The following is a 27385-nucleotide window of genomic DNA, read 5'->3' as shown; positions in this document are numbered from 1 at the left end:
TTGTCAGATGTTTATAGTGCATGCACCCCGCTTTTATGTTTGTCATAATTATCATAAGTCATGCCACCACCCTATTTTGTATACATTTTATGACGTACGACTGACTGGAACGCTTTGAGGTCGGAAGTGGGGAATTTCAACTCTAGTCTTCCCACCTCCGACTTAGTCTGCAACTTGCCACAATCCCACCAGCTTTTCAGCAAAATACAAAAGAGTTCTTTTGAGCATCAATTTGAACTCTTTGGACTCATGAATATGCTGTGGGTTCTCACGGTTTGGACAGCTGACCTTGACGGAACACAGCCTACATAACTCTACATGTCCAGGGCTGTTATACGTTTATTAATCATACCTGAAAAGTCACAAAGAAGCCTTCTTTGAACTTGGTGTCACCTTGAGCTTTAAGTTATTAAAGTCATTTTATGGCAATTAATATACAGGACATGATTCCCCATTACTGCTTGATTTCTCTTCTAGGTGGTACTCCATTACAGTCACCTCTCTTTCTCCTTGCTCGAGCCCACTGCCCACGGTCTGCAAATTAATTCTGTCCAAATTATTCAACATGTCTCACGGCTCACCTCACAGTTTATCCTTATTAGCCAATGCGAGGGGAATTATCTCAGCAAGCTCGTGATATCTGGGTCATTCCATGTCAACACACCATTAAAAGCATACAAGACATCTCCTGAGTTTTCTACCGGATATCGGTTGAAGTGAAAGCAAGCTTACACCATGAGAAAACACTGGTTGCATCGCAGAAACCCATAAAGCCTGGCATATTTTCAAATTTTAAGTGGTGTAAACTCATGCCAACGGCTCCGAGAACGCAGTTGTTCAGCGAGGCAACCTGTGCTCGGTCCCATCAAGAGATTTATATGAGAAGCTGTCAGAAAGGCTAACCAAAACACGCAACATGTGAATGCGGGCATCAATTCAACTACCATCATAACATGCTCATCACAGCAGTGATTCTACAAGGAGCTGTCCTACTTTCTGCTTTCCAGATGCTAGAAGATTCTGCACATCGTCGGTCACGTCCCAACTACGTAAACATCCATATGGATATGCACATTTGCTGCAATAACTTCCAGCTCAGCCGTCACAGTTAACATTGTTTTCAGACAAAACAGATCCTCTGAATGATGTGCGAGTGGAAAACAAAATGGCACAATATCACATCAACATTTGCAGAACTTACTCTGTTGGTTTAAACAAGGGTTTACTCCCCAGTCTCAACAGGCAGCCTGTTGTCCGTCACTGTGCCTTTTCTGAGAAGAAACTTCTGAGCTAAATCAAACCCTGTAAACAAGAGATGAAAAGGACAAACACACATTAGATATATGCATTCACCACACACTTTTATCCAAAGCAACTTACATTGTGTTAACATTTTGGGAATTGCAAACATGACCTTAACGCTGTTAGCACCATGTTCTGCTAAAGGAAAAGCATTAGCTTTAGGCTAAAGACATTTTAATAGCAAATGTTGTCCCGTAAAAACTGTTAAACACACATTTGTGGTCTTTTATCTGTAATGATGTGACAGTAAAAACATTTATAATGTTAAAAAAAGAAAATATTTGAAATGTTCTTTTCAACATCCTATTCAACAAATAATCTTAGTTTCCACAAAAAAATTTACCGTTTTCACCATTGATAATAAGAAATGTTTCTTGAGCAAATCAGCATAGAATCATTTCTAATGTGACACTAAAGACTGAGGTAAAGACTGCAGAAAGTTCAGCTTCGCTATCACAGGAATACATTTTAAAATATACAAAACAGTTATTTTAAACTAATAATATTTCTAGTTATTACTGTTTTTACTGTATTTTTGCCCAAATAAAATGGAGGCTTGTTGAGCATAACAGACTTCTTTCAAAAACATTTACAAAATCTTACCAACCCCAAACTTTTGATAGTGTACATCCATTTTACACAGTGACCATGATTCTTGTGTGCAGCCAACAGATAGCAAATTTTCTGACACTGTATTTTACAGAACACATTTTAAAAACTCAGCTTACCTACCGTACAGCTTTGACACTATTCTTTGGGTGGCTTATAAGAACTGGCATTTCCTTCAGGAAATGCTAAATTAGCTGTATTAATGGCTCTGTCAGCTTCAGCCATGTGCAACATTAGGGATGTTTTAAACAGCCAGTTTGATGTTTAACAGCACTTCGTGGATGAGCTGTGCATGATTTCTGTTTATATATACAGTATTCTTTGTTTGTACCTGTGAATTCTCTGTGAATGTTCACATTGGTATTCCATTTCTCTTCCAGCTTCATGGGTGGACATGTATGATCTGCAGAGGAGAGGAATATCATGCATTACTTAAGCAAATTAATTGATTTTTAGGTTATTCAGTATAGAGGATACCACAGCTAGTGGCACAGTTTTTACTCCACTGTATATTTCTAAGGGTAGGTTTGTATTGAAAATCTATTTTTCTATAGTCATGTAGCTTAAAGTCTATCCCAAAAAAAAAAAAAAGCCATTTCAACAGTTAGGCTATTGCATATGAAAAAAGATACAGTTCACTGAAGTGGGTAAGTTGTCACAATGGGAATCTAGCATTAAACAGCCTATCCATTTGTTTAGTCGTGACTCGTGATGTATGAAATACTGTTTCCAGGTCCAAGCTTCCACTCCACTTTCAAATGAGAATAATATTAAAAGCATTATTCATTTTAGCACATATTTAAGCTAAGCTTTTAAAAAATATGTGGTTTATGCTACAGCTTCCATGCTCACAGTGTCCCGGACACCAATATTGTATATATACATAAAGCATGCCATGAATAACTGCATATAAGAATCTTATATTTCAATCTTTGAATATTTCAAATCTCTGATTGGCAGGAATTTTTTTGGCAGAATTATGGGTAATGTAGTTTTCTTCCAGAAATGTTGCTGTTAAACAATTATTTAAAAAATGAGTTATAATAATACAGGCTGATGTTTACAGCAGAAACATAAACGTAAAAAGTGTACCATTAATTATCAACCTTGTATTGACAGTATAGTTATGTCTTTAAAAGTTTATTAATTATGGTTAAAAATCTATTCCTTTACAGATAAAAAGAATGGGATTTTTACATCCAAAACCAAACTGTTGCCATCTATTATAGCCTTTTTTGCAAAACCAAAGCTCTCTTAATTATCAAAGTTCACTTTGATAAATAAAATCAGGGGGGAAATCTGAAAACTTGTAACACTGGATGGAGACAAATAATGGTTTTATTTCATAAAAACCTACTAGCTACTGAGATCCCAGTGAAACAAAAAGCCCCAGTCTGCCCTCCCATGATATTTGCAGGCTGATATTGCTGAAGGACGAATTCTGCTTCATCAACAACAATTATACCAAATAAAAAGGACGCTTACACAGACAAAAATGCAAAAACACACAAACATATCTACATCCACAGCCACAAACCCACAAAACAGCATTAACAGGATATTCCAAAAATCAGCACATCTGCTGGCAAACTGCCGACGGGACACATGCTGTAAATCCTCTCTAAATCTCTTCCTGGATGTCACGCTCGCACAGTGGATCACAGGAGATAGCAATTCACTCAGCTGGCAAAAATATTGCTTGCCTGTTCTCTTGTCCAGAGGACTCTCATTCATGGGCATTTACACTGTGCAATAATATTCCTTAATCGCCTCAGGTTAATCTGAATGAGGCCAATAAAGCAATTCTATCGGACACATAACACCAGAGCAGATGAGTCCTGGTGGCTCCTGACTAATGCCACCCAGGTCAAGGGCTTGACGGCATTTCAAGAGTCCCTGCTTCGTAAAGGAGGGCGCGATGTCTCTCATCACGAACAATTCATTTGCATACAAGGATTCCAAACAAGAAAGCTTCAACAGAGCGCTAATTAAAGGTGATGACAGCGGCGCTCTGCAGCAGAGCGGTGAAGTCAACATTGACCTCTCACACGGAAACGAACAAGGCTCAAAAAACCAAACAGATGTAATCGCTCCTAATCAAACCTTCCGTAAGCGGACAAGAACAAGCAAACATCTTGGTGTGGACCTTTAGGTGACCGACAGCATACATACCTATTCTCTCACTCACTGTCATTCCTGAAGTAAAAGGAATGGAATTTACGACCCACAGGAAAACAGTCCATCTGAGACAGTGAATCATGTCGTCTTTGGCACATGAGAGAGGGCCCCTTGAAAACCTAGGAATAGAAAACAACGTCACTTTTACAGCTCTTTGATGCTCTTCGGGGTAAAGCAACACCACTTGTTACTCCCTGTATGATGACTGATTGCATTGACTTCACATTTTAATTGCTCTTCAATATGTTGTACTAATAAATAACGGATTTTAAATTTGTAATTTAATGCCCTATATTCAAGTATATAGTTAATATCAAATGAAAATGAGCTCTCTTGTAGAATATGTTTTTTTTAAATCCGTCTAGCACTTCAATTATGTGGTGAAACGTCCTTAACGCAAAATGTCGAGTGTGACATTTCGCTCCTCAGAATAAACTCCAGGCCAGAGTAAGTTTCAAGCATGAGGTGCTTCTGGGGACCCAGTGCCAGATTCCTGTAAACCAATACGATCCTTTACCCACCGCTGACTGTTGTTATTGAGCTCTTAAGTAACAGCACAAACAAATTGCGCTAAATAATTAAACACCGGTGCTATGGAGTTTTGAAGCACATGCAGTTTTGTAGGCTTCAATCAGTAGTGCATCTCTGCATATAAACATGCGGCACATTGGTTTGCTGTAAACTCCAAACTCATGTTCAACGTCTGACTTTCAAATAAATGACAAAGTGATATAAAAAGCCGTTTTTTTCCCCTAAGATTTCAAATTAAGGCTAAAACATGTTTTGTAAATAAAATATTGTATTAAATGGGTGGTGTACGTTACACAATGTCAAGGAGTGAATGAAAGATTTCCTCCCAACAAAAAAATTATAATAATAAATAATAATAATACATATTTAGGTAAAATTAAAGTTTCACCCTGCAGCCATTGCACTTCTCAAACACTTTTAAAGGTTTTACTGATTATCAAAATTAAGCTGAACATCTGAAAATGTATATCAAGCAAAAATTACTTTTTTGATTACATCAGTTTTTGTGGTCAAAACTGATGTAATCAATAATGCCTTTCCTTAACTACACATGCACGTCTAATTGTGATATTTTTCCTACTTTTAACATAAATTCATCCTCAAGATGATGTGTACTTGAAGTGGTTAAACTGACAACCTTAAAACCCTGATTATCAAAAAAATAAAAACTAAGTAATTTAAATGAAAGAAAGAAACAGCATAATTATATCTATGCATGTATTTGATGTAAAACTAAACCTGTTCAAAGTGTTCAATATTTTATATCAGCATGTTATTCCATAAATGTCAGTGCTGAAACGCCACGTGCACATCAACCAGATCGTTTAATATTAAATATATCATTATTAATATAATCAAAATCGCTTTTTAAAACTTCAACCAAACTGACTAGCAATAAACAACAACAAAACACAACATGATCTCATTAGTGTGTGTTTGCGAATATTTAATTTACATGTACATGGACACAAGCTACTGTTTACTGCAATTTCTCTGTGTGCAGAATTATGATAAATCAGCAATCTCTCTCTCTCTCTCTTTCAAGCACGCAACGCCGACAGCTCAGGACTCACAGTGGCGTGTAAAAACTCAGATGACATCAAACATGATCATTAAAAAATGACACCGCACAAATACTCTGCAAAAACACCTACAAAGTCACAGCAACCGAGACAGATGAACAGCGGCTACTTACATTTGCCGAGAAAGTTTATTATTCCAGCGTGAACACACAGCACAAGCAAATCCTGTTTGGTTAATTAGCTCATTTTTGGGCAGCTGCGGGTCCAAAGCGCACTTGCAAATAAAAGTGAGAATGAAAGCTCGTGCAGGAACTGTGTCCTTATTTGTCGCACTGCCTGACCCTCCCACCCACTCATTAGAGCAGCACACATCAGGACGGACAGGACAGGACACTCTTCAGGGGCTCCCTGTGGAACGCGCTACAGTACACAGGCTACTTGACCAATAGCAAGGGTACTAACTTTTCTTTCAATTTAGAGGTCAACATTTAAAGACAAACTTAAGTGTTTCAATTTTTTAATTAGTTGTATACATATTTAAAATGATGGCATGATGCATGCATAATGATTAATATATATAAAAAAAAATTGTACTGTGAACTGGTGTTTTTGCTTGGCTATATATTTCAGTAAATATTGTACAATTAATAATATAAATATTATATTGTAGTGTAAATATTATAATATCATTATACTAACTACTTAATTAAATATTTTTCAGGATGGATTTAGACCTGGCTACTACAAAAGTTGTTAGCTAAAAATATTTAGCTAAAAAGTGAAACGATTTTTGATACCCAAAACAAAAGAAATGTATACGCTAACATGGAAATATAAGCCAGTGTATAAGTGTATAAGTGGGTGTTTTATATTATCTATTTATTTATTTGAGTTAAGACTTGTCTTTTATTTTGAAGTGTATATAGTTTGTATTATTATTATTTTGTATATTGCACTGTAAAAAGCAAATCTGTAAAATTACTGCTTATTGCAAGACATTTTCAATTAATTTTACAAATATTTCAACATAGTGTGATGCAGTGTAAAATTCAAAATATCGATAAAAGACTTGTAATAAAAATTTACTAATTTTTTTTTTAAATTGATACAGTACAATTTACCCTATTTTATGGATTTTTCATATTTTTCTTTTTTTTTCTTTTTAGAAAATTTTATTTATTCATGCATGCAATTTCTTTTTTGTTAACTTTTTGAATGGTTTTCTATTGGTTTATTAATCCTGTTGTGTCTGTTATCAGATTTGTATAGTCATAGTTTCATTTGTGCTTGTTATCTTGTGTATATTACTCTATAAATACCACAAAAAAAAAACAAAAAAAAACAAAAAAAAAAATATATATATATATATATATATATATATATATATATATATATATATATATATATATATATTATAAAAATTAAATGTGTTTGAATATGGCATATTGGGAATGCTTGCCAAAAAAAAAAAAAAAAAAGTAGTTACTTAAGATATGAATTCCAGCACTGTCTATATGGAGTTAAATATACAGTATGTCCACAACCTCTTTATTCCTCTGAATGCTTTCATATTACTCTACTACTTTTGAAAGCACTATTTATTTGAAGCAGGGATCTGCAGCACATTGCGACGTCTCACCTGACCATCTGACTCTTCTGACCACCACTTTTGTGTTTACCCAAGGTCCTCAACGCTGATGAATAACGAGACACATTTTTAGGATTGTGTTTGTATTGGCCTTATTAGTGTGTCTCCACATTACCATGCACCCCCTAACCCAGCTGCTTTCAGAACAGCTGTTTCTCAGACAGGGAATCAGTGAGACTTCTCAGCTGTGATTCACTTCAGACTTGCATTTCTGCTATGATAGCATCATAATGTCCCCTGTGTTCTGTTGAAGAATGTCCCACCACTGAGAAACAACCACCTTAAGCTTGCAGTTGGGAAGTTTAGCATTAGAACAACATGCTGCCCATGCTGACCCAGAATCAAACTTATCTGTGCAGATGCATCAATGTGAAAGATCACGATCTGTCGCATCTTTTCCCCTTGTAACGATGATGAAAATTTGAGGATAAAAGTTAAAATAAAAATGCTTCTATTATGTGTTCTGTTTTGTTTGCAATATATATTACATGTATTATATTTGTTTTCTTTTTTTAATATTATGTTATTTTTAATATCTAAATGTATGGGTGTGTGTACAGTACTATATATAATTTATTCCTTTTGATCTCGTGTTCATATGATTGTGTAAATGACCATACGATGTTATGTCATTCCATATATATATTTGTGTGTGTATATATAATATATTTGCTATTTTATTTTTATCCTGTATTCCATTTAATATCAATCAAACTGCAGTTGGGTTGTTTTGATTAAATAATAATAACAAAAGAAAAACACACACACAGCTTACTAACACAATAAAACACAATAAAGACATGATAACACAAAAACTTGATTTATGAAAATTAATAAAAATGGAGTTATCTGAGTTGAAAATAAACTCTCCGTGTGTGTATATATATATATATATACACACACATGCACACACACACTTTCAGTTTACTTTATTTTTATAAAAAAAAAAAAAAAAAAGGGTTTACTGTTTCTATTGTCTTTGGGTTCTTCAAAGCAAGTTCATCTGTTTCAGAGCATTTGGGCCAAGAAGTCACACAAAAAAACATTTACTTGTTTATGCATGCAAAGACGACCAAGGAACCTGTTAAAAATTAAAAAGCGCAATCATGTATGATTTATCATAATCCCCCAGTAACCCCTTTAAATCTTTATACACAAGTATTATCAGCAGGCAGCATGTTCATCTCTAGTCTGGTGATGTGTTTTACAGTAATGAATTCCCTTTCAGACAAACTCTTAGTACATGGATTTTAAGCTCCTCTCGTATTGCAGAGGAATACACAAACCCCTCTTCTACTATACTTTCTGATGCCATTTGGATAAAAAAACAGCACGTTTTGTGTATTCTTCCACAAGAAACTTTCTCGAAGGCTGTTTTCCTGGCAAACAAACATCCCAATCTGCACATGATCTCAACTGATATCAGACGGAACACCTGTTTTTCCAACACAACTGCTGTTAAAAGAGACACACTATTTACATTCTCCTCAGTTGTTGCATATTTCTCTCTATTGAAATGTCTGTTAGCTTAGTGCATTACCCCGTGTATGGGCTAAATCACTCTTTCTTATTGCCATATGGTTTTTATATTTTGTACACAGGCTTTGTTTCCTCAAAATGCTTCTCAAACAATAGTTCAATTCCTGTATCTCATATTGCTCCAGTTTGCCAGTCAAAACAAAATAAATGGATATTGCAAACAACCGAGAACAAGAGGTCCTAAAAACCTCATTCACTTTGCTGCAGCGGTGAGCTCACATGCCCATTAATGCAGGTCTAATACAAAAGAAGAAAGACTGAACGCAGCCTGTCAGTGTTTGGAAAGCCAAAGTCATTCAGTGGAACTGAATGTAAAACTCTGTGAGTATTAATGTAAAAAAAGCTCCCATGAAGCACATGGCTAATGCTTTTCTGGTAAACCTGAGATGTTTAGACTTGTATGAGCAGAGATACATTACGTTTCAGTAGATTCAGATTTAGTAGGTCAAAACAGATATTATACTTTTGGGTTTGAGACATTCTGGGAAACAGATATAAGCAGGTATATCATATAATAAAGCTGACTCACAAAATTAAATAACGTTGCAATAGGCTACTTATTTAAGAAGTCACTTATAAGTTCATGCTGCGTTTAAACCATTTCAAATTTCCATCATGCTCTCTGTTCTGTACTTCCGGCTTTTCCTGTCAGGTTATTGTAGAAAGGACAAATGAGATTGATAAAACGATGGCAAATGTGACCCAGAGACTAAATGAAATTAGGGTATTAGATTTGGTATTTCACCGTATCTCACAGCTAATGGAAGTTTCCTGGTGCCTATCAGTCTCCTTGAGACTAGACAATGCAGTCTGTAGTGCACTTATAAAGGGAATGAAAGTGTATATCAGTGCTGAGTGTGCATCCTGGGAGAAATGAACCCCTCAGATATTATATTTCAAGAGTAAATTGATAGAATTTTTTTTTTTTTTTTTTAAAGAACTCATGTCTGCATGACTATTTTGACCATCAGCTACTGAACATAAAACATCAGTCTTGTGACATTATTAGTTGCTATTTTTAAACCTCTAAAAGAATTGTTCACAGTTATCGTGAGATAAGCAATCAGTTTCATTCCTGTAGCTCAGCAAGTAGAAATTAGCATTAGCAATGTCAAGGTCAAGTGTTTGATTCACATAACCTGAGCAAAAGTGGCTTTGGATTTACAGTATATTCCAAATGCATAAATTAGAATCTTGAGGCAACAAGAAACGTTCAATGTTGCATGTCATTTCCTTGCAGCACAGTTTGCATGAGGTCTCATGGTCAGTATCATATATCGGTGATTATCCTGTGGCCACTTGCTCTCCTGCCTGATCACTTTGCACTGGTCTTTAATCACTATAGCAACTGTTTGAATGTGCCAAAGTGTGTAAAGTGATGCCATGTTTATATAAAGTCCAGATACCTGAGCTGCAAAAACAACATACATAACATACATTAAAGACATTATTGGCTTTGTGACATGAATGCAGTATCATTTTTCTATATTAATATGCCTGTATTCAAAACACTGATACTTTGAAATTTTGTTTTGAATCTTTTTTTTTTATTTTTTATCAGGGCTTGGAAGCACATAAACAAGTCACATGATTTTGGCACACAAGGCTTCCTTTGAGATGTTAGTGGTTCTCACAGTAGGCCAGTTGTTTTTTCCTAATAAGCCAACCATTTTTAAATCTAGGCATGGTTGTAGCTTAACTTAAGGAAGTTTTATAGTTTTAACTCATGGATTTTAACCAGCATTTCATAGTGCGGCAATTCGAGTAGTTTGAAACAGTGAATCATTTGCGAAGCAATGAGTTCAATCAATTTGAATATTCAGATAGCCTTGCTTCTCCCATGACTAAATAATTTATGCTACTGTCTCTTATTCCAGCTTAAAATGCAGAGACAACCACATTTTTGCCATTTGTGAGTTTAACAAAGAGTTACACCATGGTTCTTCTTCTTCTTTTAGTTTTTTTTTTGGCAAGTTAACACTGTGTTTCCACTGTGTCATTTGCTTAAAAATTTAGACCATGCCAAGTCTGACAAAATACCACTGCCTTGAAGGAAAACGCCACCTTTTTTCCATATTCCACTATGTTCTTCCCTTAACTTAGATTAGTTGATACGTACCTCCGCCGTCTCAGTGTGTGCACTTAATCGCTGTAGCACTTGACGACACAATGCTAGCGTTTAGCTTTATCATTCATTCCATAGTATCCGAACAGGGAAGAATTTAGAAGCTACCTAACACTTCCATGTTTTCCCTATTTAAAGACGGTTATATGAGTAGTTACGCGAGTATGTTGACACAAAATAAACAGCTGTGATTTCTACAATGTATGGCAGAAGAGCACTTTGCAGCACTTTGACTTTGGCGCAGTAATATCATCACTCCTGACCCCCACCCCCCCCAAGTAAAAATAAAATACAATTACATAAAAAAAAGGAAAAAAAAAACGGGTATATACTTATTAAACTAAATTGTCTGATGTACACAACAAAGCAAGGGCAAGTATTCCACTTGCATTATACATTTTACATGGATGAAATTAAATTTAAAACAGTCTTTAGCAAATCTCCTGTTAATTTCAGTAGGCCTGAAATCCCACCTTTCCTGTGGTCCTGCCCTGCTATATATATATATATATATATATATATATATTTATTTATTTATTTTTTATTTTTTTTTGACTGTCGGTGTGGTGTGGATTATCGCTGAGAAGAAGGTTATTCATTTGCACCTTTTACACTGGTAATTATCCTCATTAAATCAAACCGGATTCATTCTCCTGATGTACAGCCAAGCCATTTGAGGAGATAAAAAATTAATTAGAAATAGCGACAGAAAGCAGATTATGTTTGAAGAATCTCAATGAAAAGAAAAACTGAGCTAGACATTTTCTGTTAGCCCAGCCAAAAGGGAAATCTTAGATTGCTGGTTAGGCTTATCATCTGGTGTTAGAATGCTGTTTGTGTGTGTGTTTGGATAATTGATGATGTCTGTGCTTTATTTGGAATAAACTCTAACATGATTTATGGTAATGCACTTAATCTATAGTTAAGACATATTCTTTGTTCAGAAAATGTAAAGTGGTTTTGTCCGACTGATTATAGGAAAATCTTTTCTGTCATAGATCACGGTGTGTTTGTTTAGACACACATTGTTTTTGTGTGGTCTGTTTAAAATCCAGATGTATGACAATGATTATGTATTTCTTGACTTCTTTGTTGTACTTTAAAAACATACAGTGGAGTCCTGTTTCAGATCACTGTTCACCTGCAGCTGACCTCTAGATTGAGATCTCCATCTCTCTCCATCGCTGAACAGCACTGAGTCTCTGCCAATCATCCGTGTGGTAATTAAACTCAGAGGTTCAAAAAGCTGGCACTAAATGGAGGTCGGTAATATTAGGTAATTGGTTCTGAGGTGTAAGGGGATGGAAATAGTCTTGATTACATTACGGGCTTAATGGCTCCCAATGTGTCACTCAGTCAAAAGTTGGCAAGCAGGTGCACTTGAAGAAGATCCACCACTTACAGTTTTATTCACTGGTTATAACCAATTCCAACTGGAATAATGAATTCATACATGGTGGATCTCAAATAAAGAAAAGGGAAATTAAAATTTAGCAAGTATCATGAATTATTTCAGAGACACTTGGGCTAGATTAAATATAAGAAGAGTGTGGATGAATAGTTCCAGTCAAAACATTCACACACTGTCCCAGCAGAAGGGCTAAGGGATTTTAAGAGATTAAACTTTAAATCTGGAAAGCGATTTCTTTCTCATGAGGCAAGAATCAAGACAGATGGGCATTTTGTTTTTGGAAATTCACATTCTCCTTTTTTATTGCATGTTCTTAATTCTTAAATGGCTGCCAGCTCAAAGAATCTCCCACAACAAAGGTGGTTTTGTCCTCCATTTGTTATTTCCTTTTACTTTTTATTTGTTTTTTTATTATATTTTATTTTACTTTTTATTGTTGATTTGATTCGTTATTGATGGTATAATAATTTTATTATTATTATAAAATATTTTTATGTTAAGCACATTGAATTAACATTGTGTATAAAATGTTACTTAATAATATATATATATATATATATATATATATATATATATATATATATATATATATATATATATATATATATATATATATATATATATATATATATATATATATATAATTTATTATTATTATTATATTATTTTTGCTTTAGGTATTTATTTTTGGACTAATTAAACTCAGACTTGCCCAGAGTTCACTAAACAGAATGATTTTGCAACTGTTGAAGGTAAATAAAATAAAATAATGCTTTTCATTAATACCAGTCATCTTGGTATAGGAAAAAAACCCTGAAACCTGCTGTTTCTATTTTAGAAATATTCTAGCCAATATTTTATTTACTTTAGAGTCTAGTCCACTAATATATCATAAAATAATGTATTTCATAAGAGTATTACAAGAGTAGGCCTTCTCATAATACTCATAAGAGTATTAAACCTCATAATGCATAATTTGACATTTTTCAATCAAACTATTCAAACTACTTTTCATAGCAAAACCCTTAACCAGTTGAAAAATACACATTTAATTACAATTCAACAAACGTGCATTTAGCTCACAGAATCAAAAACAGTAAAGGAATACAAATTAAAATGGATCAAAACGAAAATAAAAGAAAAATACAATACCCCACGAATAAAACAATTCAATGCGACTCATGAAATCCAGAAATGTCTTATTCCGTGACTAAACCTATTTATTTGTTACACTGACATTTTTATTTATCTTGTCATTTAAAAAAGTTCTTCCGTTTCTAACATGAAATGATCGAATCTAGTCAACTCGCCATTATTTTATATAGCGCTTTTTACAATTCAGAATTATTCAAATCTAGTTGTCATTAATGTATATAAAATATAAAAATTGTAATTGTTTTTTGTTTGTTTTGTTTTGAGCCAGACTATCTCAGCCATGCGTTGTGTGACGTCGCCGGTCACATGGCGAGCGTCAGTTGTGTTGCAGGAAGTGAAGCAGTCATGGAGACGGCTGTAGCGTTACTCTCTGAATCTGTGCTCGGATGGTCTATTTTCACTATTGTTTTACTGGTGAGATACATTAATGATCCATTAGAACTTGTGTTTACTAGTATTACGTTGTTAGACGCGGTATTCCCGCGTATTTTCAGTCACTTGTTATTTTGGTCTTTGTGACCTAACGTTATCTAACTTAACTATTTTGGTTACATACGTCATATCATAAACCTGTTTATGTTTACAGTAACGGTATGTTTATAGACTTTTACTGAACTGTTTTTCTAAAGTACGAAGAAATAGACCCTCAAATTTCAATAATATAATATAGTGCAGTTCAGATTAAAGTAATGTTACAACTACATGCAAGTAAATGTATCATTTAATTGTATTGCCATATTTATATGGGTCACAAATATCTAAGCCACAAATGATTGTTTTTTTATGGTTCATAGTATTTCAGATATGAAGGTGTTAATATACATTGATAAGTAATGTATATTTACTTATCAATCCAATATGCCACCCCCCCACCCTACCACACCCCCAAATAGAAACACAGCTACTCTAGTAATTTTATTAATAGCTTGTTTGTTTGAGGCGGGACTAACTTGTTTGGTGACCAGTGGCTGATAAGTGTTCAGGAAATGTTATTATTTTTGCAATTCCATTTAGTGGTACAGACATACCTCACCTTTAAATATGTAATTTGTTTCTATTCTGCCTGGTCGAGGTGTTTAATTGAAGTGCTGCCAGAGCCTTAAGTTTCTAATTAAAGTGCATCCTGCTCAAGTTTAGCAAGTATTTTCTTATATAATTGGTTCGCCGCATCCTGATTTAAATGCAGAGCTTTGGGTCATTATCTGACCAACAATTCAAGCAGAATCTAATAGGCACAGGGCTCTTAATTGATCCTGTCTGAAAACAGCATCCCGTAATCACAAGCTCATTTTAGCTGCATCCTAAGAGCTTCTGGAGGATGTGTTTGGAATACGACCTTTCACTTGAAACAAGTTCCTCTTAGTTTTTTTGTTTGTTTCTTTGTTTTGTTTTGTTTCTAACGAGATACAACGTAATGCTTTTCAGAGACAACTGTCTCAGTGGCTTCTAAATCTTCAGGCAGGTCTTTCTTATTCTTTCTGACAGAAGAACTATTGGCTCCTAGATCAGAAGTGCAATACAGAAACACATTTTGAGTTATCTTAATAGTGCATGCATGGCTTTTAAATTATGAAAAGTCCAGTTGTATGATATAAGTACATAACACACATCGATTTGACACCAGAGAGATTAAGGCCTGTTAAAATAGTGTCACACAATTATTACAAATGATCACAAAATTATATAGAAATTATAAAAAAATTTAAAAACGGTAAACTGTATTTTTTGTTTTTTAAGTGCTAAACATGTGAAGGATACATTTATGACTATCTAATATCTCTAATATTCTTACCTGCTCTCTGGTCCAGAAATAATAAAATAAATTAAATAAATTAAATAAATTTTTGTACAAGAGATTTGTACATAGACAGAGTTAATTGTTTGTATACAAAATTAATTTTAAGCATTTAATCCAAAGCCTTTAGGTTCAGAAATCATGAGACTAATTTAAATGGATTATTTTGATGCAAATCTCATAGTGTCCCCTGTATCTTCAGGTCATCTTGGCCTTCTGCTGGATTTACATCCGGAAATATCAGAGCCGACAGGAGAGCGAGGTTATCTCCACCATCACTGCGATATGCGCTCTGGCCATTGCGCTCATCACATCGGCCCTTCTTCCTGTTGATATCTTCCTAGTGTCCTTCATGAAGCACCCCAATGGCACTTACAAGGTAACCATATTCCTGTATAGAAAGGTTGTTCGTTGTTCAAACTCGTTTGTTTGTAGATACTTTATTGATCCTTTGCAGGAAATTATATAAAACTCAGATCTGTGCCTGAAGCTCCATTATCCATGTTCTTGATCCATTGTTCGTTTTTTCATCGTTCATAAGCAAAGTAATCATAAGAGACTGACAGTCTGGAATGAGTGTTATTGCTATTAGTAGTTTACTCTCACCACTGTGAAAACAATGTCATTTCTTTCCTGAAACATTCCATTATTCAATCAATTTATGTTTGAGTTCAACTTTTACTTTGAGACTCAAATGGTCTAATGAGACAGTGGTTACTATGGTAACTGAATGGCATAATTAATGGAACCACAGGACCACCATTCTTCCTCACGGATAATGAATAATTAAGCATAGAATTACCTCCTCTGACATGAGATCTTTAATGAGTGCTTCACTTAGAACTTCCATGTAACTTGGTTCCTGCATACAATGAAAGCACATTAAAATGGACAATGTACTCTTACCAAAAGTAATTTAGACAACTTTTGCAAGTCTTCTGAAGTCGAATGGCAGGTTGAAATTTAAACTGTTATTCACTGTTCATTCGGCACTTTTCTGTAGCACTCAAATCTAATTTGAACCTTTCATTCACTTTTTGAATAGGAAAAGCACCTCAGCATAATATCTTCTCTAAAATGAAAATCATAGGGGTTTACACTATTTAAATTTTTGCGCTAACTGTGGCCTGAGGCCTTAAATTCTGGTATTTGTATTCGATTACATTGCATTACATTACTTCACTTTTAATTTCAGGATGTCTTTGCCAAACACATAGATTGTTGTATGGATTTGGGTGAGATATGAGGTTACTATTATTTACATTGTTTAATAGTCAAACATGTTTTGACTTTTAACAGTTGTCCGCAGAAACAGTTTATCTGTGAATAAATACATCAGAAATATCACACCTGCAGTAAATAATTCACCAGGCTACTCAAAGTGTGTTGTCCATAATAAATTGAGATCTACAGACGGTGCTGGCCTGGTTTTCATTTGAGATAATGATCAGCCCTAGGATTGTTAAAAAGGGCTTGTAGAGGTCAAGACTAGATATGACTTCATCAGAATGAGACGAGATTCATTGCTGGTTTCATTTCGCTAATTGGAAGTTGATGGTTTTGAAGTGTTCTGAAGAAGCGAGACTTGCTCGATCATATCAGAGATCATCTGACTAGGCAGAGGAGGTTAACCTAAGGAGATTCTCAGTGACTCTGTCAGGTTAATTGGATCTCTGATGAAGCTGCTGATCTTTCTGTACCACCCTTCCTTAAAACACTTTAAAATGCATAGATTATCTTGAGTCAGAGAGCACTGTAGTGTAATGTAGTGAATAGATCAGCACTATACACAGAGATTATGTGAACTGGAGTGAAGCAGAGACTGTTTTATTCTTGCCTTTATAATCTGAAAAGTCCATTCAGAAAAAAAAAAACTTGATAGTACTTGATAATACCAAAATGTGCCGTTTTGTAAACAGATCACATGTTTTATTCATACAATCAATGTCAGCGCGAATATGCAAGTAACATTAGGAATGCACAATTAATCCCAGGATTAATTTATTGTTGTGTAAAATATAAATCAAGATAATCCAGGCATAAAAATGCCTAGGGTTAATTATTTCAAGTTGTAAAAGCCCTATATAGCAGTTTAAAAATATATATATTTCTTAGGTTTATCAGCGGGTTTTACTAAGGTAAACTATTGCTCATGTAGATTTTTACAAGTATTTAACATTTGTGCAATGAATATAAATAATATCTCAAATTGTGCAACCTGTGAGTACATTTGTTTTTTTATTTGTGCAGGTAAACCATAATGTGGGGTTAAAATGGTTGCAATTGTTGTCCACGAATAAACTTGAAGAGAATCACAAATATTAAATATTAAAATTATAAAAAATAAGATATTCAAATAAATCCACAAATATGTTTTTATGTCGCAAACACAACTTTGGCTGAATAAACTCTTTCTATTTGTGGATCTCATTCTATTTGTGAATTTGTTTAATATTGATGAATCTCTTTACATTTATTTGCGGTTCAAAATCTATTCATCTGGAAACTTTGCGCCAATTCTTAGCCTTACCCAAGCTTTAACCGTCCAAAATTATCCCAAAAATGCTAAGTTTTGCTATTGACTTGTAGAAAACTAATTTGCCCTTGTTACAGAGTGCAGAACAGTATTTAACTAACTGTTCTAGGAAGATTACAGGAAATTCTGATGAAATACGCTCACCCAAATGAGTGGGAAAATGTCGTTTGATAATCGCTGTGATTCACATCGCAGAATAAATCAGGCAGACAGGTGCTTTTTGTTGTAGGAGGTTGAGATGGAAGGAGCCATCAAGTCTTGGATAAACACGTAAGATTATGGCAGCGATCTCCTTGGCTCCGGCCTTCCGGTAATCCGTTTTTCTGATGTGACGATCAAATGTATCTCTTCCTCCAGTCGAGTAAGCTGGCTTAATGGGCAGAGGAACCTTCCCGACTAAACATCTTCTTAATGCAGCCTGTGCACGTAGGACTCTGTAGGTTTATTTCTGTTTCTCTGCCCTAAAGAGATTACAGCAATGATTGACAGGCCTGGGTTTGGCTAATGAGGATGTACTCTCAAACACTAAACTTGTCGCAGTGCTAGAGTTTTCTCGATAAATTGTTGTTAAATCAGGCTTGTTTTATTCTACAGATCTTTGTTATTCTGTGGGTGCTCTTTAGAAACGCACAAAGCTGATATGCTTAAACCAGGAGACAGATTTGTGGCGCCTACAGAGGCCTCAAGAAGTATTTGAACATTAAAAAAAAAATAAAAAAAAAATCCAGTTTTGTTTCGTGTGTTGACTCATTTTCTAGTGAGTTCCTGTCCCCTTTCTCCATTTGTTTCTTTTTGGATAGCCAGCATGCTTCTATAAAGGAAGCATATTGGACTTGGGATTTATTTTAAAGGCTTCATTGTATATAAATAAATGAATATAATATTTAAACTTTGTGTTACTGTATGTAACGTTATCTGGTCATTTGTTATCTGATGCAGTGACAATTGTTAGCCACACTACCATTCAAAAGGTTGTTACAAAGATGTTAATTATAACATTGTTACAAAAATGTTATATCTGTTCTTTTTGTCTTCAATATTAAGAATTATTGAAAATGTTACATGAGCACCAAATCAGCATATTAGAATGCTGAAAATTCAGCTTCTCATAATAGGAAGAAATTACATATAAAAATATATTGAAATAGAAAAATGTTGTTTCATATTACAATAATATTCAGAAAAATTACAGTTTTTACTGTATTTTTGATAAAATAATTGCAGGCGTGACATAAAAAAAAATCTTACAGAAATATATTAGGGGTGTCGAACATTCGAATATTCGTTCTGCTCTAATTATTCGATAAATAATTTTTGCTTAAAAAAAGTTCACAATAAAACCTAATTTGGTCACTTTCTGTGATTTTCGATGGCATATTTAAAGATGTATGCAAGCAAAAAATAATTAATTAATGAATAAGGGGCCGTTCACATATCACGCCTAAAAATGCGTGGAAAACGCTAGGCGCGCAACTTTCTCAATCTTTCCAAAGTGCTCAGGCAGAAGCGGTCGTTGCTAAGTAACAATGACGCGCTCTTTCCATGAAGACGCAGAAATTTCAGCAAAGGATAAATGGATTTGCAGCACAAAAAATCGCTTTCAGTAGCTCTGCTACTAAATTTATTTCAAAATGGCAATCCATATACAGATATGATCAGCTGTTCCTTCATCTTGGCTTAGCTTTCAACGTTGTTACGGGAAAGGATGAAGCTGAATGTTTAGTTCTTGTCACATGACCTGCAGTGCGCCTGCAACATTCTGAAAAGTTGAGATGTTTTTAACTCGATGCGGTGCGGACGTGCCTGGAAAAAACGGGAGCTTCGCACCGCGTGCGCATCGCGACCGCGTCGCTTGCATTATGAGCACGCATACATCTCGGGTTTCTCGAAGAAACTATGAAAAGTAAGAAAAAAAACTATTTTGAATATTATCAGAAATATTTTCTTTGATGCGAGTGGTGCGTCACCAATGATGAAGAGGATGTAATGCCCACTCGTCGGAAAAGGCTGAGCCAGTTCTTCAGCGATGATTAGAAAGTCCAGCCGAGACGAGTGGGAACAGTTCTTGAAGGGGCCATGTATTCCACCAGATGAGGATCCCATTCAGTGGTGAAACGAAAACACGAAGTGCTTCACAAAACATATTCGCTTAGCACACCGTTATTGTGAGTCCCAACAACGTCTGTGCCGTCAGAGCGCGTTTTCTCCGCGGCCAGCCTTATTGTTAACAGACTAAGGAGCCGAAGTAACGTGATGAGAAAATATAATAATTACATTTTCAGGTTGCCCATGGTTGTGAAATATCAGGGAAGTTTAAAATGTTTATTTACGTGCTTGGAAAGCTGGAAAATGAACCAAATCTTAAAAAGTATTTGAAATTTCTATAAAAAATGTCAGCTATTACAGCTAGAAATCTCTCTTTGTGAGTGTGATCTTTATGAAATGATTCTTCAATAATCACAAGTAATTGGCAATGTCATTTAAATTCATAGTTCAACATATATTTGTGAAATATCTCATTATGTCTTGACCTGTTTTGATTCATAAAGTCTGACAGCAAGTATCCAACAATTATGTTTTTCTAGTGCTCGTGTAATAATTATGGGTTTGCTCTATTGGTATGATGAAATGCTGAGTTATGAATGCGGGATGGAGTTCATCGAGACAGAAAGTCAGAGGGAGAGAGGGAGAGTGATTTACTGCGGCGAGGCAGACAGCAATTCTCTCTGGCATTTGGATCTACTCCTAGAACCTGTGAGTCATCAAAGTGTCAGGTCACGTTTTTGATGGAATCTCGGACACATTGGGAATAAAAAACACACTGCGCTTGGAAAGCCACTTCTTTGTATCACCACTGTCCCATGGCACCATTTGAAGTCCTGTCATAAAAATCATGTTTTACCAAACTGTATACAGCAGTATATTTGTTGGTCATGTTTTATCCTTTGAGATACATATCCTGCATCATATATTGTACTGTATTAATAATTATAATAATAATAATCTGTTGCATTTAAATAGTGCTTTTCTAGACACTCAAAGCACTTTACAATTTGAGGGGGGATCTCTTATTGTTTTATGGAACATAACAATTTAGTTTTTTATAGTATTATTCATTTACTGTATGCAATATAGTAAATTAATAATATACACCCCGTAAGGTGTACTATACACCTCATGATCATAAAACACCTGTTTAATGATATGGAAATGAAAAACATATGAACAAAAGGCAGTTTTATTACCGCAACAGCAATATAAAATATTTTGAATTCTAAACAATTTTCAACCAAGCTTAGATGTTTTATATTCTGTTAATTTTGATAAATCAATCAGCAGTCATGTAATTCATTTGATTAAAACATTTCAATCAACCGACAGTCCCTCAGTCCTTCAGTCAGATTCAATCCTGGAATCTGAAGAATTAAAATATTTCATGATTTGACTGAATGTATGCAAGTGTATTTTATACTTTTCTGACTTTTTTTTTTTTTTTTTTATAAATCCAGGAATGGGCGGCAAACAATGAGACCCGGCAGCAGATCGAAAACACAGTTTTGTATGGCTACTACAGTAAGTAATAAATGACACTATTTTGGTGCAGTAAATTCAGTTTTCTTAGGTTGCATTTTAGAAAATGTACCTTTATGTGCCTTCATCATCTGGCCTTATTGTTTGGGTTTCATTGTGGGAGCTGACAAAGTCCAATCCGCAGCTCATCGTTAATGTCCATTCACTCGGGTTATAAATTATGGCTCGCACATGATCTGACATTGGCCTACAAAAGCTGGCAGTTAAGTCACTGGATGGTTTTATTTGTGTGGAACCGTCTTGGTCAAATTAAGCTAAAGTGAGTGCAGTTTTCAGCTGAATAAATCTGTTGTCTGCGAGGGTAAGAAACCACATTAGTCAGTGACCTTTTCCATGAACAAGGTCGGAAGGACTCATGAACATGGTTGGACACGTCTTTTTGGAACCGCATCCTCTCTTTATGACTTCATAGCGTTAAATATGTCTCAGTGACATGCATGCATGCTTTAATTGAGTGCTCTATTGCTTCCACTTTAAATAATATCTTTTAGGGATGCTAGGAGCTGGGACAAGGTAACATAAAATTGAGTTATGGCACAGTTGCTTGATTATCATTAGAGTTTGCGAACAGATGCTGCGCTGAACAGGCCGGCAGTAGTAGAGCGGCACGGTGTCTGTTGAGCAGTGCCAAACGCGCTAGAGACAAGCTGTCAGCCAATACAAACCAGCCAATCAAAAACCCTCACTTCCATAGTCAGAAAAGCATCAGAAGATTAACAATGACAGTGCAGGTAGACACGCCGCAAATCCCCTGTCCAGCTGTCGGCCCGTGTTCTCCAAGAACAGAACAAAATATGATTTTATGCTCAAAATTGATTCGATAAGTCTGTTAGATACACTTTGAGAACAAAACTTTTGTTTTCGGGAGAACTTTGGAGTGCATAATGCAGGGGAAAATAGGCTGTTTTGTAGATAATGTGAAGCATTTGCAAAGCTATTCTGAGTGAAACAGAATATGCAGTGTGAAATATCCATTGGGATTTGATTGCATCATGAAAAGTACAAATTATTAATGGTATAAAAAGTATATTATAAGTGTTTTTTGTTAAGGCTTAAGGCTCATGCTTATGAGTTGAACAAAGCCCTAACCATAAGGATTAAACATTGATATTGTGCTAAAAACATTTCGGATTTTTTTTTTGCTGTTCAGATGATAAAATCTTCTAAACTTGTATAGAAAGAAGAACCTGAGGTGCTAGAATATCTTGAGGATTATAGGTTTGATGCTTTTGACTTGGACCAATAAAGAGTCAGAACCCCCCTGAATACAATATTGATGTACCAAGAACACAACAGTAAATGCAAAGTAGCTTCATTTTTTAAGACAATTCTATAATCTAGTTGTTTAACATGATGGTTCTGTAATATTTTGTCACCTTCGTGTTGTTCCAAACCCGTACGACTTGATATCACTGTTTTCATTTTATTAAAAAAAAAAACAAAAAAAAAACTACTAGATTTTTCAGAGAAGAAAGTCACTGTTATCTAACAGAATTCATTTAGTCTGCACGGCCTTGGTTATGTCAGCAAAACATTACAGGTGGGATGCATAGAAAGTTTGGATTTTAAAGCAAGTCATTAGGAGGACACTATAAAAACAACTGGATTTGTTCCCTTCAGAATAAGGTAGTGATGAACTGTGCACAGTGAGAGCAGGGACGTTCATTAAGACTGGATCTTTGGACTGCAAACTTTTTACTTTAGTGGCTTAAAATGATCTAATCACGGAGAAGCTGGAAAGATAACCATGGCTCTTGTGCAAAAATCTTTTTCTTTCTGTGTGTTGGTGTATATTTTTCACTACTGAGCATTGGTTATATAATATATCGTTTATTTTTTATGTAAAACAAAGCATTTGCCTGCTTTAATAAGATTTAGTGCCAGTTCAGACTGTACTTTTAAACCCACGACTTCCACATCTCATGTTGCTTAACACACTGTTCTTGTGATTTTCTCCAAATGCTTTGTTTCTGGAGTTGCATCCACAAAGGGTATGATTGCTTCATTTCTGGGTTTTCTGGAAGATCCTGGGTTGTACCATGCTGGCTCTGCTCAAAGAGACACCAGAATGGTGCATTTGTTCTTCCGAAAGAAAAGAAAACCCCAGTGTTAAAGCCATCCTGGTGTGCTGTGTGGTCCTCTGTTCAGGCATCATGCCTGGAGGTGGGATAGAGAGATGAAAAACGAGACATGGGTGACTTTGAGTTTCTTAAGAAGATTGAGGATGGAGAGAGACGGCCGTCTGATGACGTGTGTGATTATGACTAACACCGCCTCAGCTTCAGAACGGTCCATTCACTAGAATAAATGGTTATAGGGTGCAAATACATAGACCTGTTTGTGGGAGAAGTTTGAGGAGTTATGATATTGAATAGGTGCTTACTGTATATGTCCGAGTCATTCAAGAAACAGGTGTTGGGATGGTGACACTTCAAGTAACTTTCTGTAAGATGTTTTCTTTAATACTTCTATCTAAAACTTCTCAAATAATATCTTTAATTCTTCTAAATTGATTTGACCTGATTAAAAGACATGGGTTTTAACATGCTGAAAAAAATTATCAATAGGTAATTCTTGAAGAATTATAGCATTTTCTGAATATCAGCTTTAGAACATGGCTTATTTGAAAACTCATGATGTAATTTCCCCCAAATGACCCTTTTTTAAATAAATTAAAATTAAATTAAATTTATGCATTTAGCAGACACTTTTATCCAAAGCGACGTACAGTACGTTCAGGCTATAAATTTTTTCCTATCATGTTCCAGGGGAATCGAACCCCCAACCTTGATAGCGCAATGCTCTACCAATTGAGCTACAGGAACACTAAAATAACAGTTCAGTATTGTTTTTTAGGTAAATATGCGGTATGATGGAAGAAGCCAACGTCATGGACAGATAAAAAACTAAGTGTTAAAAATTGAATGTATATTTCTTATATATATATATATATATATATATATATATATATATATATATATATATATATATACAGTGGGGATCGAAAGTTTGGACACCCTATGCAGGTTCTGTGAAAATGCGAGTAATTTTCAAAAAATAAGAGAGATCATACTAAATGCATGTTATATTTTATTTAGTACTGTCCTGAGTAAGATATTGTACATAAAAGATATTAACATTTAGTCCACAAGACAAAATAAATGCTGAAATTATTAAAATAACCCCACTCAAAAGTTTGGGAACCCTTGGTTCTTAGTACTGTGTTCTGTTACCCTGATGATCCTCGACTGTCTTTCTGTTTTGTGATGGTTGTGCATGAGTCCCTTGTTTGTTCTGAACAGTTAAACTGAACAGCGTTCTTCAGAAAAATCTTTAAAGTCCTGCAGATTCTTCAGTTTTCCAGCATCTTTGCATATTTGAACCCTTTCCAGCAGTGACTGTATGATTTTGAGATACATCTTTTCAGACTGAGGACATTTGAGGGACTCAAACAAAACTATTTAAAAAGATTCAAACATTCACTGATGCTCCAGAAGGAAACAAGATGCATTAAGAGCTGGGGGTGAAAACTTTTGAACACGATGAAGATGGCCAAATTTTTCTTATTTTATTGAAATTTTTTTTTTTTTCCATTTAGTTCTGCCCTTCGTAAGCAACAGAAGATACTTGTATGTTTCCCGGTACACAAATTAAGTACAATTTACCTTGATCTTCAAATTCCAAAAGTTTTCACCCCCCAGCTCTTAATGCATCTTGTTTCCTTCTGGAGCATCAGTGAATGTTTGAATCTTTTTTAATAGTTGTGTTTGAGTCCCTCAAATGTCCTCAGTCTGAAAAGATGTATCTCAAAATCATACAGTCACTGCTGGAAACAGGGGCGGAGCCAGAAGATGTAAACATTCGGGGCTTAGCCCAAACCTAGGGGGCTGCAGGGGTGTACTCCGCAGGGGAGATTTTTTTCCCCCCATTTATGTCAGCTAAATGCACTATTTTTCAGGCTGTTTGAGATAACAGAATGCCTAAAAATCTATACACTATCTGGGAAAATGATGGTTACTCAGAAAAAAAATATTCACCCAGTAAAGCCTACAAACTATTTTGTATTTAATTGTTCTCCAGCTATATTTCTCAATTAATCTGTCTTCTTATCCCACTAATGTGCCGAGAACAGGTGTAAAACATGCCCTGAAATAACTTAGCATTTGATACATTGGGATATATTGCTTTTGAATCTCTCTCTGGCCGGTGAGGTTTGCTGTTACGAGTTCCTTTTAAAAAAAATTATGTCCATAATGTTAATTTCAGGCGGTTAGTCAGTGAGCTCGCTACAACGGCGGTGAAATAAAAAGCCCACCAGCCCCTAATGACAACGACGAATAAGATGATTTATATTCTTCTTCGTTAGTTTTTATCGGCAGTTGGCAAACAAGCGAAGTGATGCGTGATGCTTTACCGTCCGCCACAACGCACAGTAATAGAGCTTTTGTTTCTTTTCTTTTTTGCCGCTCCAGTCTGAGAGACTGAGAGGAAATGAAACAAAGTTGAAGTTATTTTAAAAAAGCTAAAAGATTCGGGGCTTTTGACAAAACATTCGGGGCTTAAGCCCCATTAGCCACCCCCCCGCTCCGCCCCTGGCTGGAAAGGGTTCAAATATGCAAAGATGCTGGAAAACTGAAGAATCTGCAGGACTTTAAAGATTTTTCTGAAGAACGCTGCTCAGTTTAACTGTTCAGAACAAACAAGGGACTCATGCACAACCATCACAAAACAGAAAGACAGTCGAGGATCATCAGGTAACAGAACACAGTATTAAGAACCAAGGGTTCCCAAACTTTTGAGTGGGGTTATTTTAATAATTTCAGCAATTTTTTTTGTCTTGTGGACTAAATGTTAATATCTTTTATGTACAATATCTTACTCAGGACAGTACTAAATAAAAAATAACATGCATTTTGGAATGATCTCTCTTATTTTTTGAAAATTACTCATATTTTCACAGATTCTGCAAGGGGTGCCCTAACTTTCGATCCCCACTGTATATATATATATATATATATATATATATATATATATATATATATATATATATATATATATATATATATATATATATATATATATATATATATATATATATATTATATATATAATCAAACAAATATGTTAAATGTTTTTTTTTTAAGAAACATTACTGGATCTTAAACCTTTTCTTTTAGCATATGCACATTTTAAAATACATACTATTGGTAAAAAAAAAACCTTTGTGACTTTGACTTTGTGCACTTCGTAAATGTGGACACAAATGGCGTTTCTTGCATGGTGTGCGGTTTTCAGTTTCCTTCTTTTCATTTTCAACACGCTACACTCATCGAGAACGCTGGAGTTTATTCAGCCGAGATTAACTGTTTGCTTTTGTATTCCTGACGACAAATGTTTGTCTTTCTTTTCGTTTACTCTCGAGCTCATCCCGTTGTCCTCGTGGGGATGGTCACAGAGAAGAACAACTGTCTCATCCAGAGAAATGCAAGCCAAGCAGGAGGAGGAATTGGAACAAATTTGAATCTTTTGCAAAAGTGTGGTGTCAACACCTCTCAAGAACTCATCCAAGAAAAGTGCCTTTGTTCTCGGAAAAAGATGCTGCACACTGCTTTTTCACCATCCACCATTAACACTCAACCATCTGAGCATTGGGTATTTGCATTAAAATCACCTGCTGCAGTGAAATCTAACAGTAATTAATCAACTGTCCTTAATCGATAGCTGCATTCTGCAAGCTGCTCCCACAGTCTCTCGCTCACAGGTCGTTATACTGCGATTAAGGTATGTAGATATTGTTTTCACCACAGCCATAACTGCAGTGCCTTCAAACGGAATCATCCTGCTGCTATTTTTTTTCTTCCTCTTGGTGGCATTTTCGTTCTGCTGCAGTTCCTGAATTAGTCGCATTGATTGTGGGCCCCCCTCCCATCTCCACATCATGTA

General features: G+C 35.2%; 1 protein-coding gene across 1 annotated transcript in view; it reads left to right on the top strand.

Moving 5' to 3' along the window:
• The first annotated feature begins 13820 nt into the window (after positions 1-13820).
• LOC113071109 (probable lysosomal cobalamin transporter) overlaps positions 13821-27385 on the top strand; it is a 62151-nt gene continuing 48586 nt past the window's right edge. The window contains exons 1-3 of the mRNA XM_026244472.1: positions 13821-13934; positions 15518-15694; positions 21361-21424. Of these exons, the coding sequence (XP_026100257.1) occupies positions 13827-13934; positions 15518-15694; positions 21361-21424 (349 nt within the window). The 5' untranslated portion in view covers positions 13821-13826. The remainder of the gene's footprint in view (positions 13935-15517; positions 15695-21360; positions 21425-27385) is intronic.

Source organism: Carassius auratus, unplaced genomic scaffold (assembly GCF_003368295.1).
Source record: "Carassius auratus strain Wakin unplaced genomic scaffold, ASM336829v1 scaf_tig00005957, whole genome shotgun sequence".
NCBI classification, from domain to species: domain Eukaryota; kingdom Metazoa; phylum Chordata; class Actinopteri; order Cypriniformes; family Cyprinidae; genus Carassius; species Carassius auratus.
The sequence above is the reverse complement of the archived record's forward strand: the minus strand, read 5'-3'. Positions and strand labels throughout refer to the sequence as shown.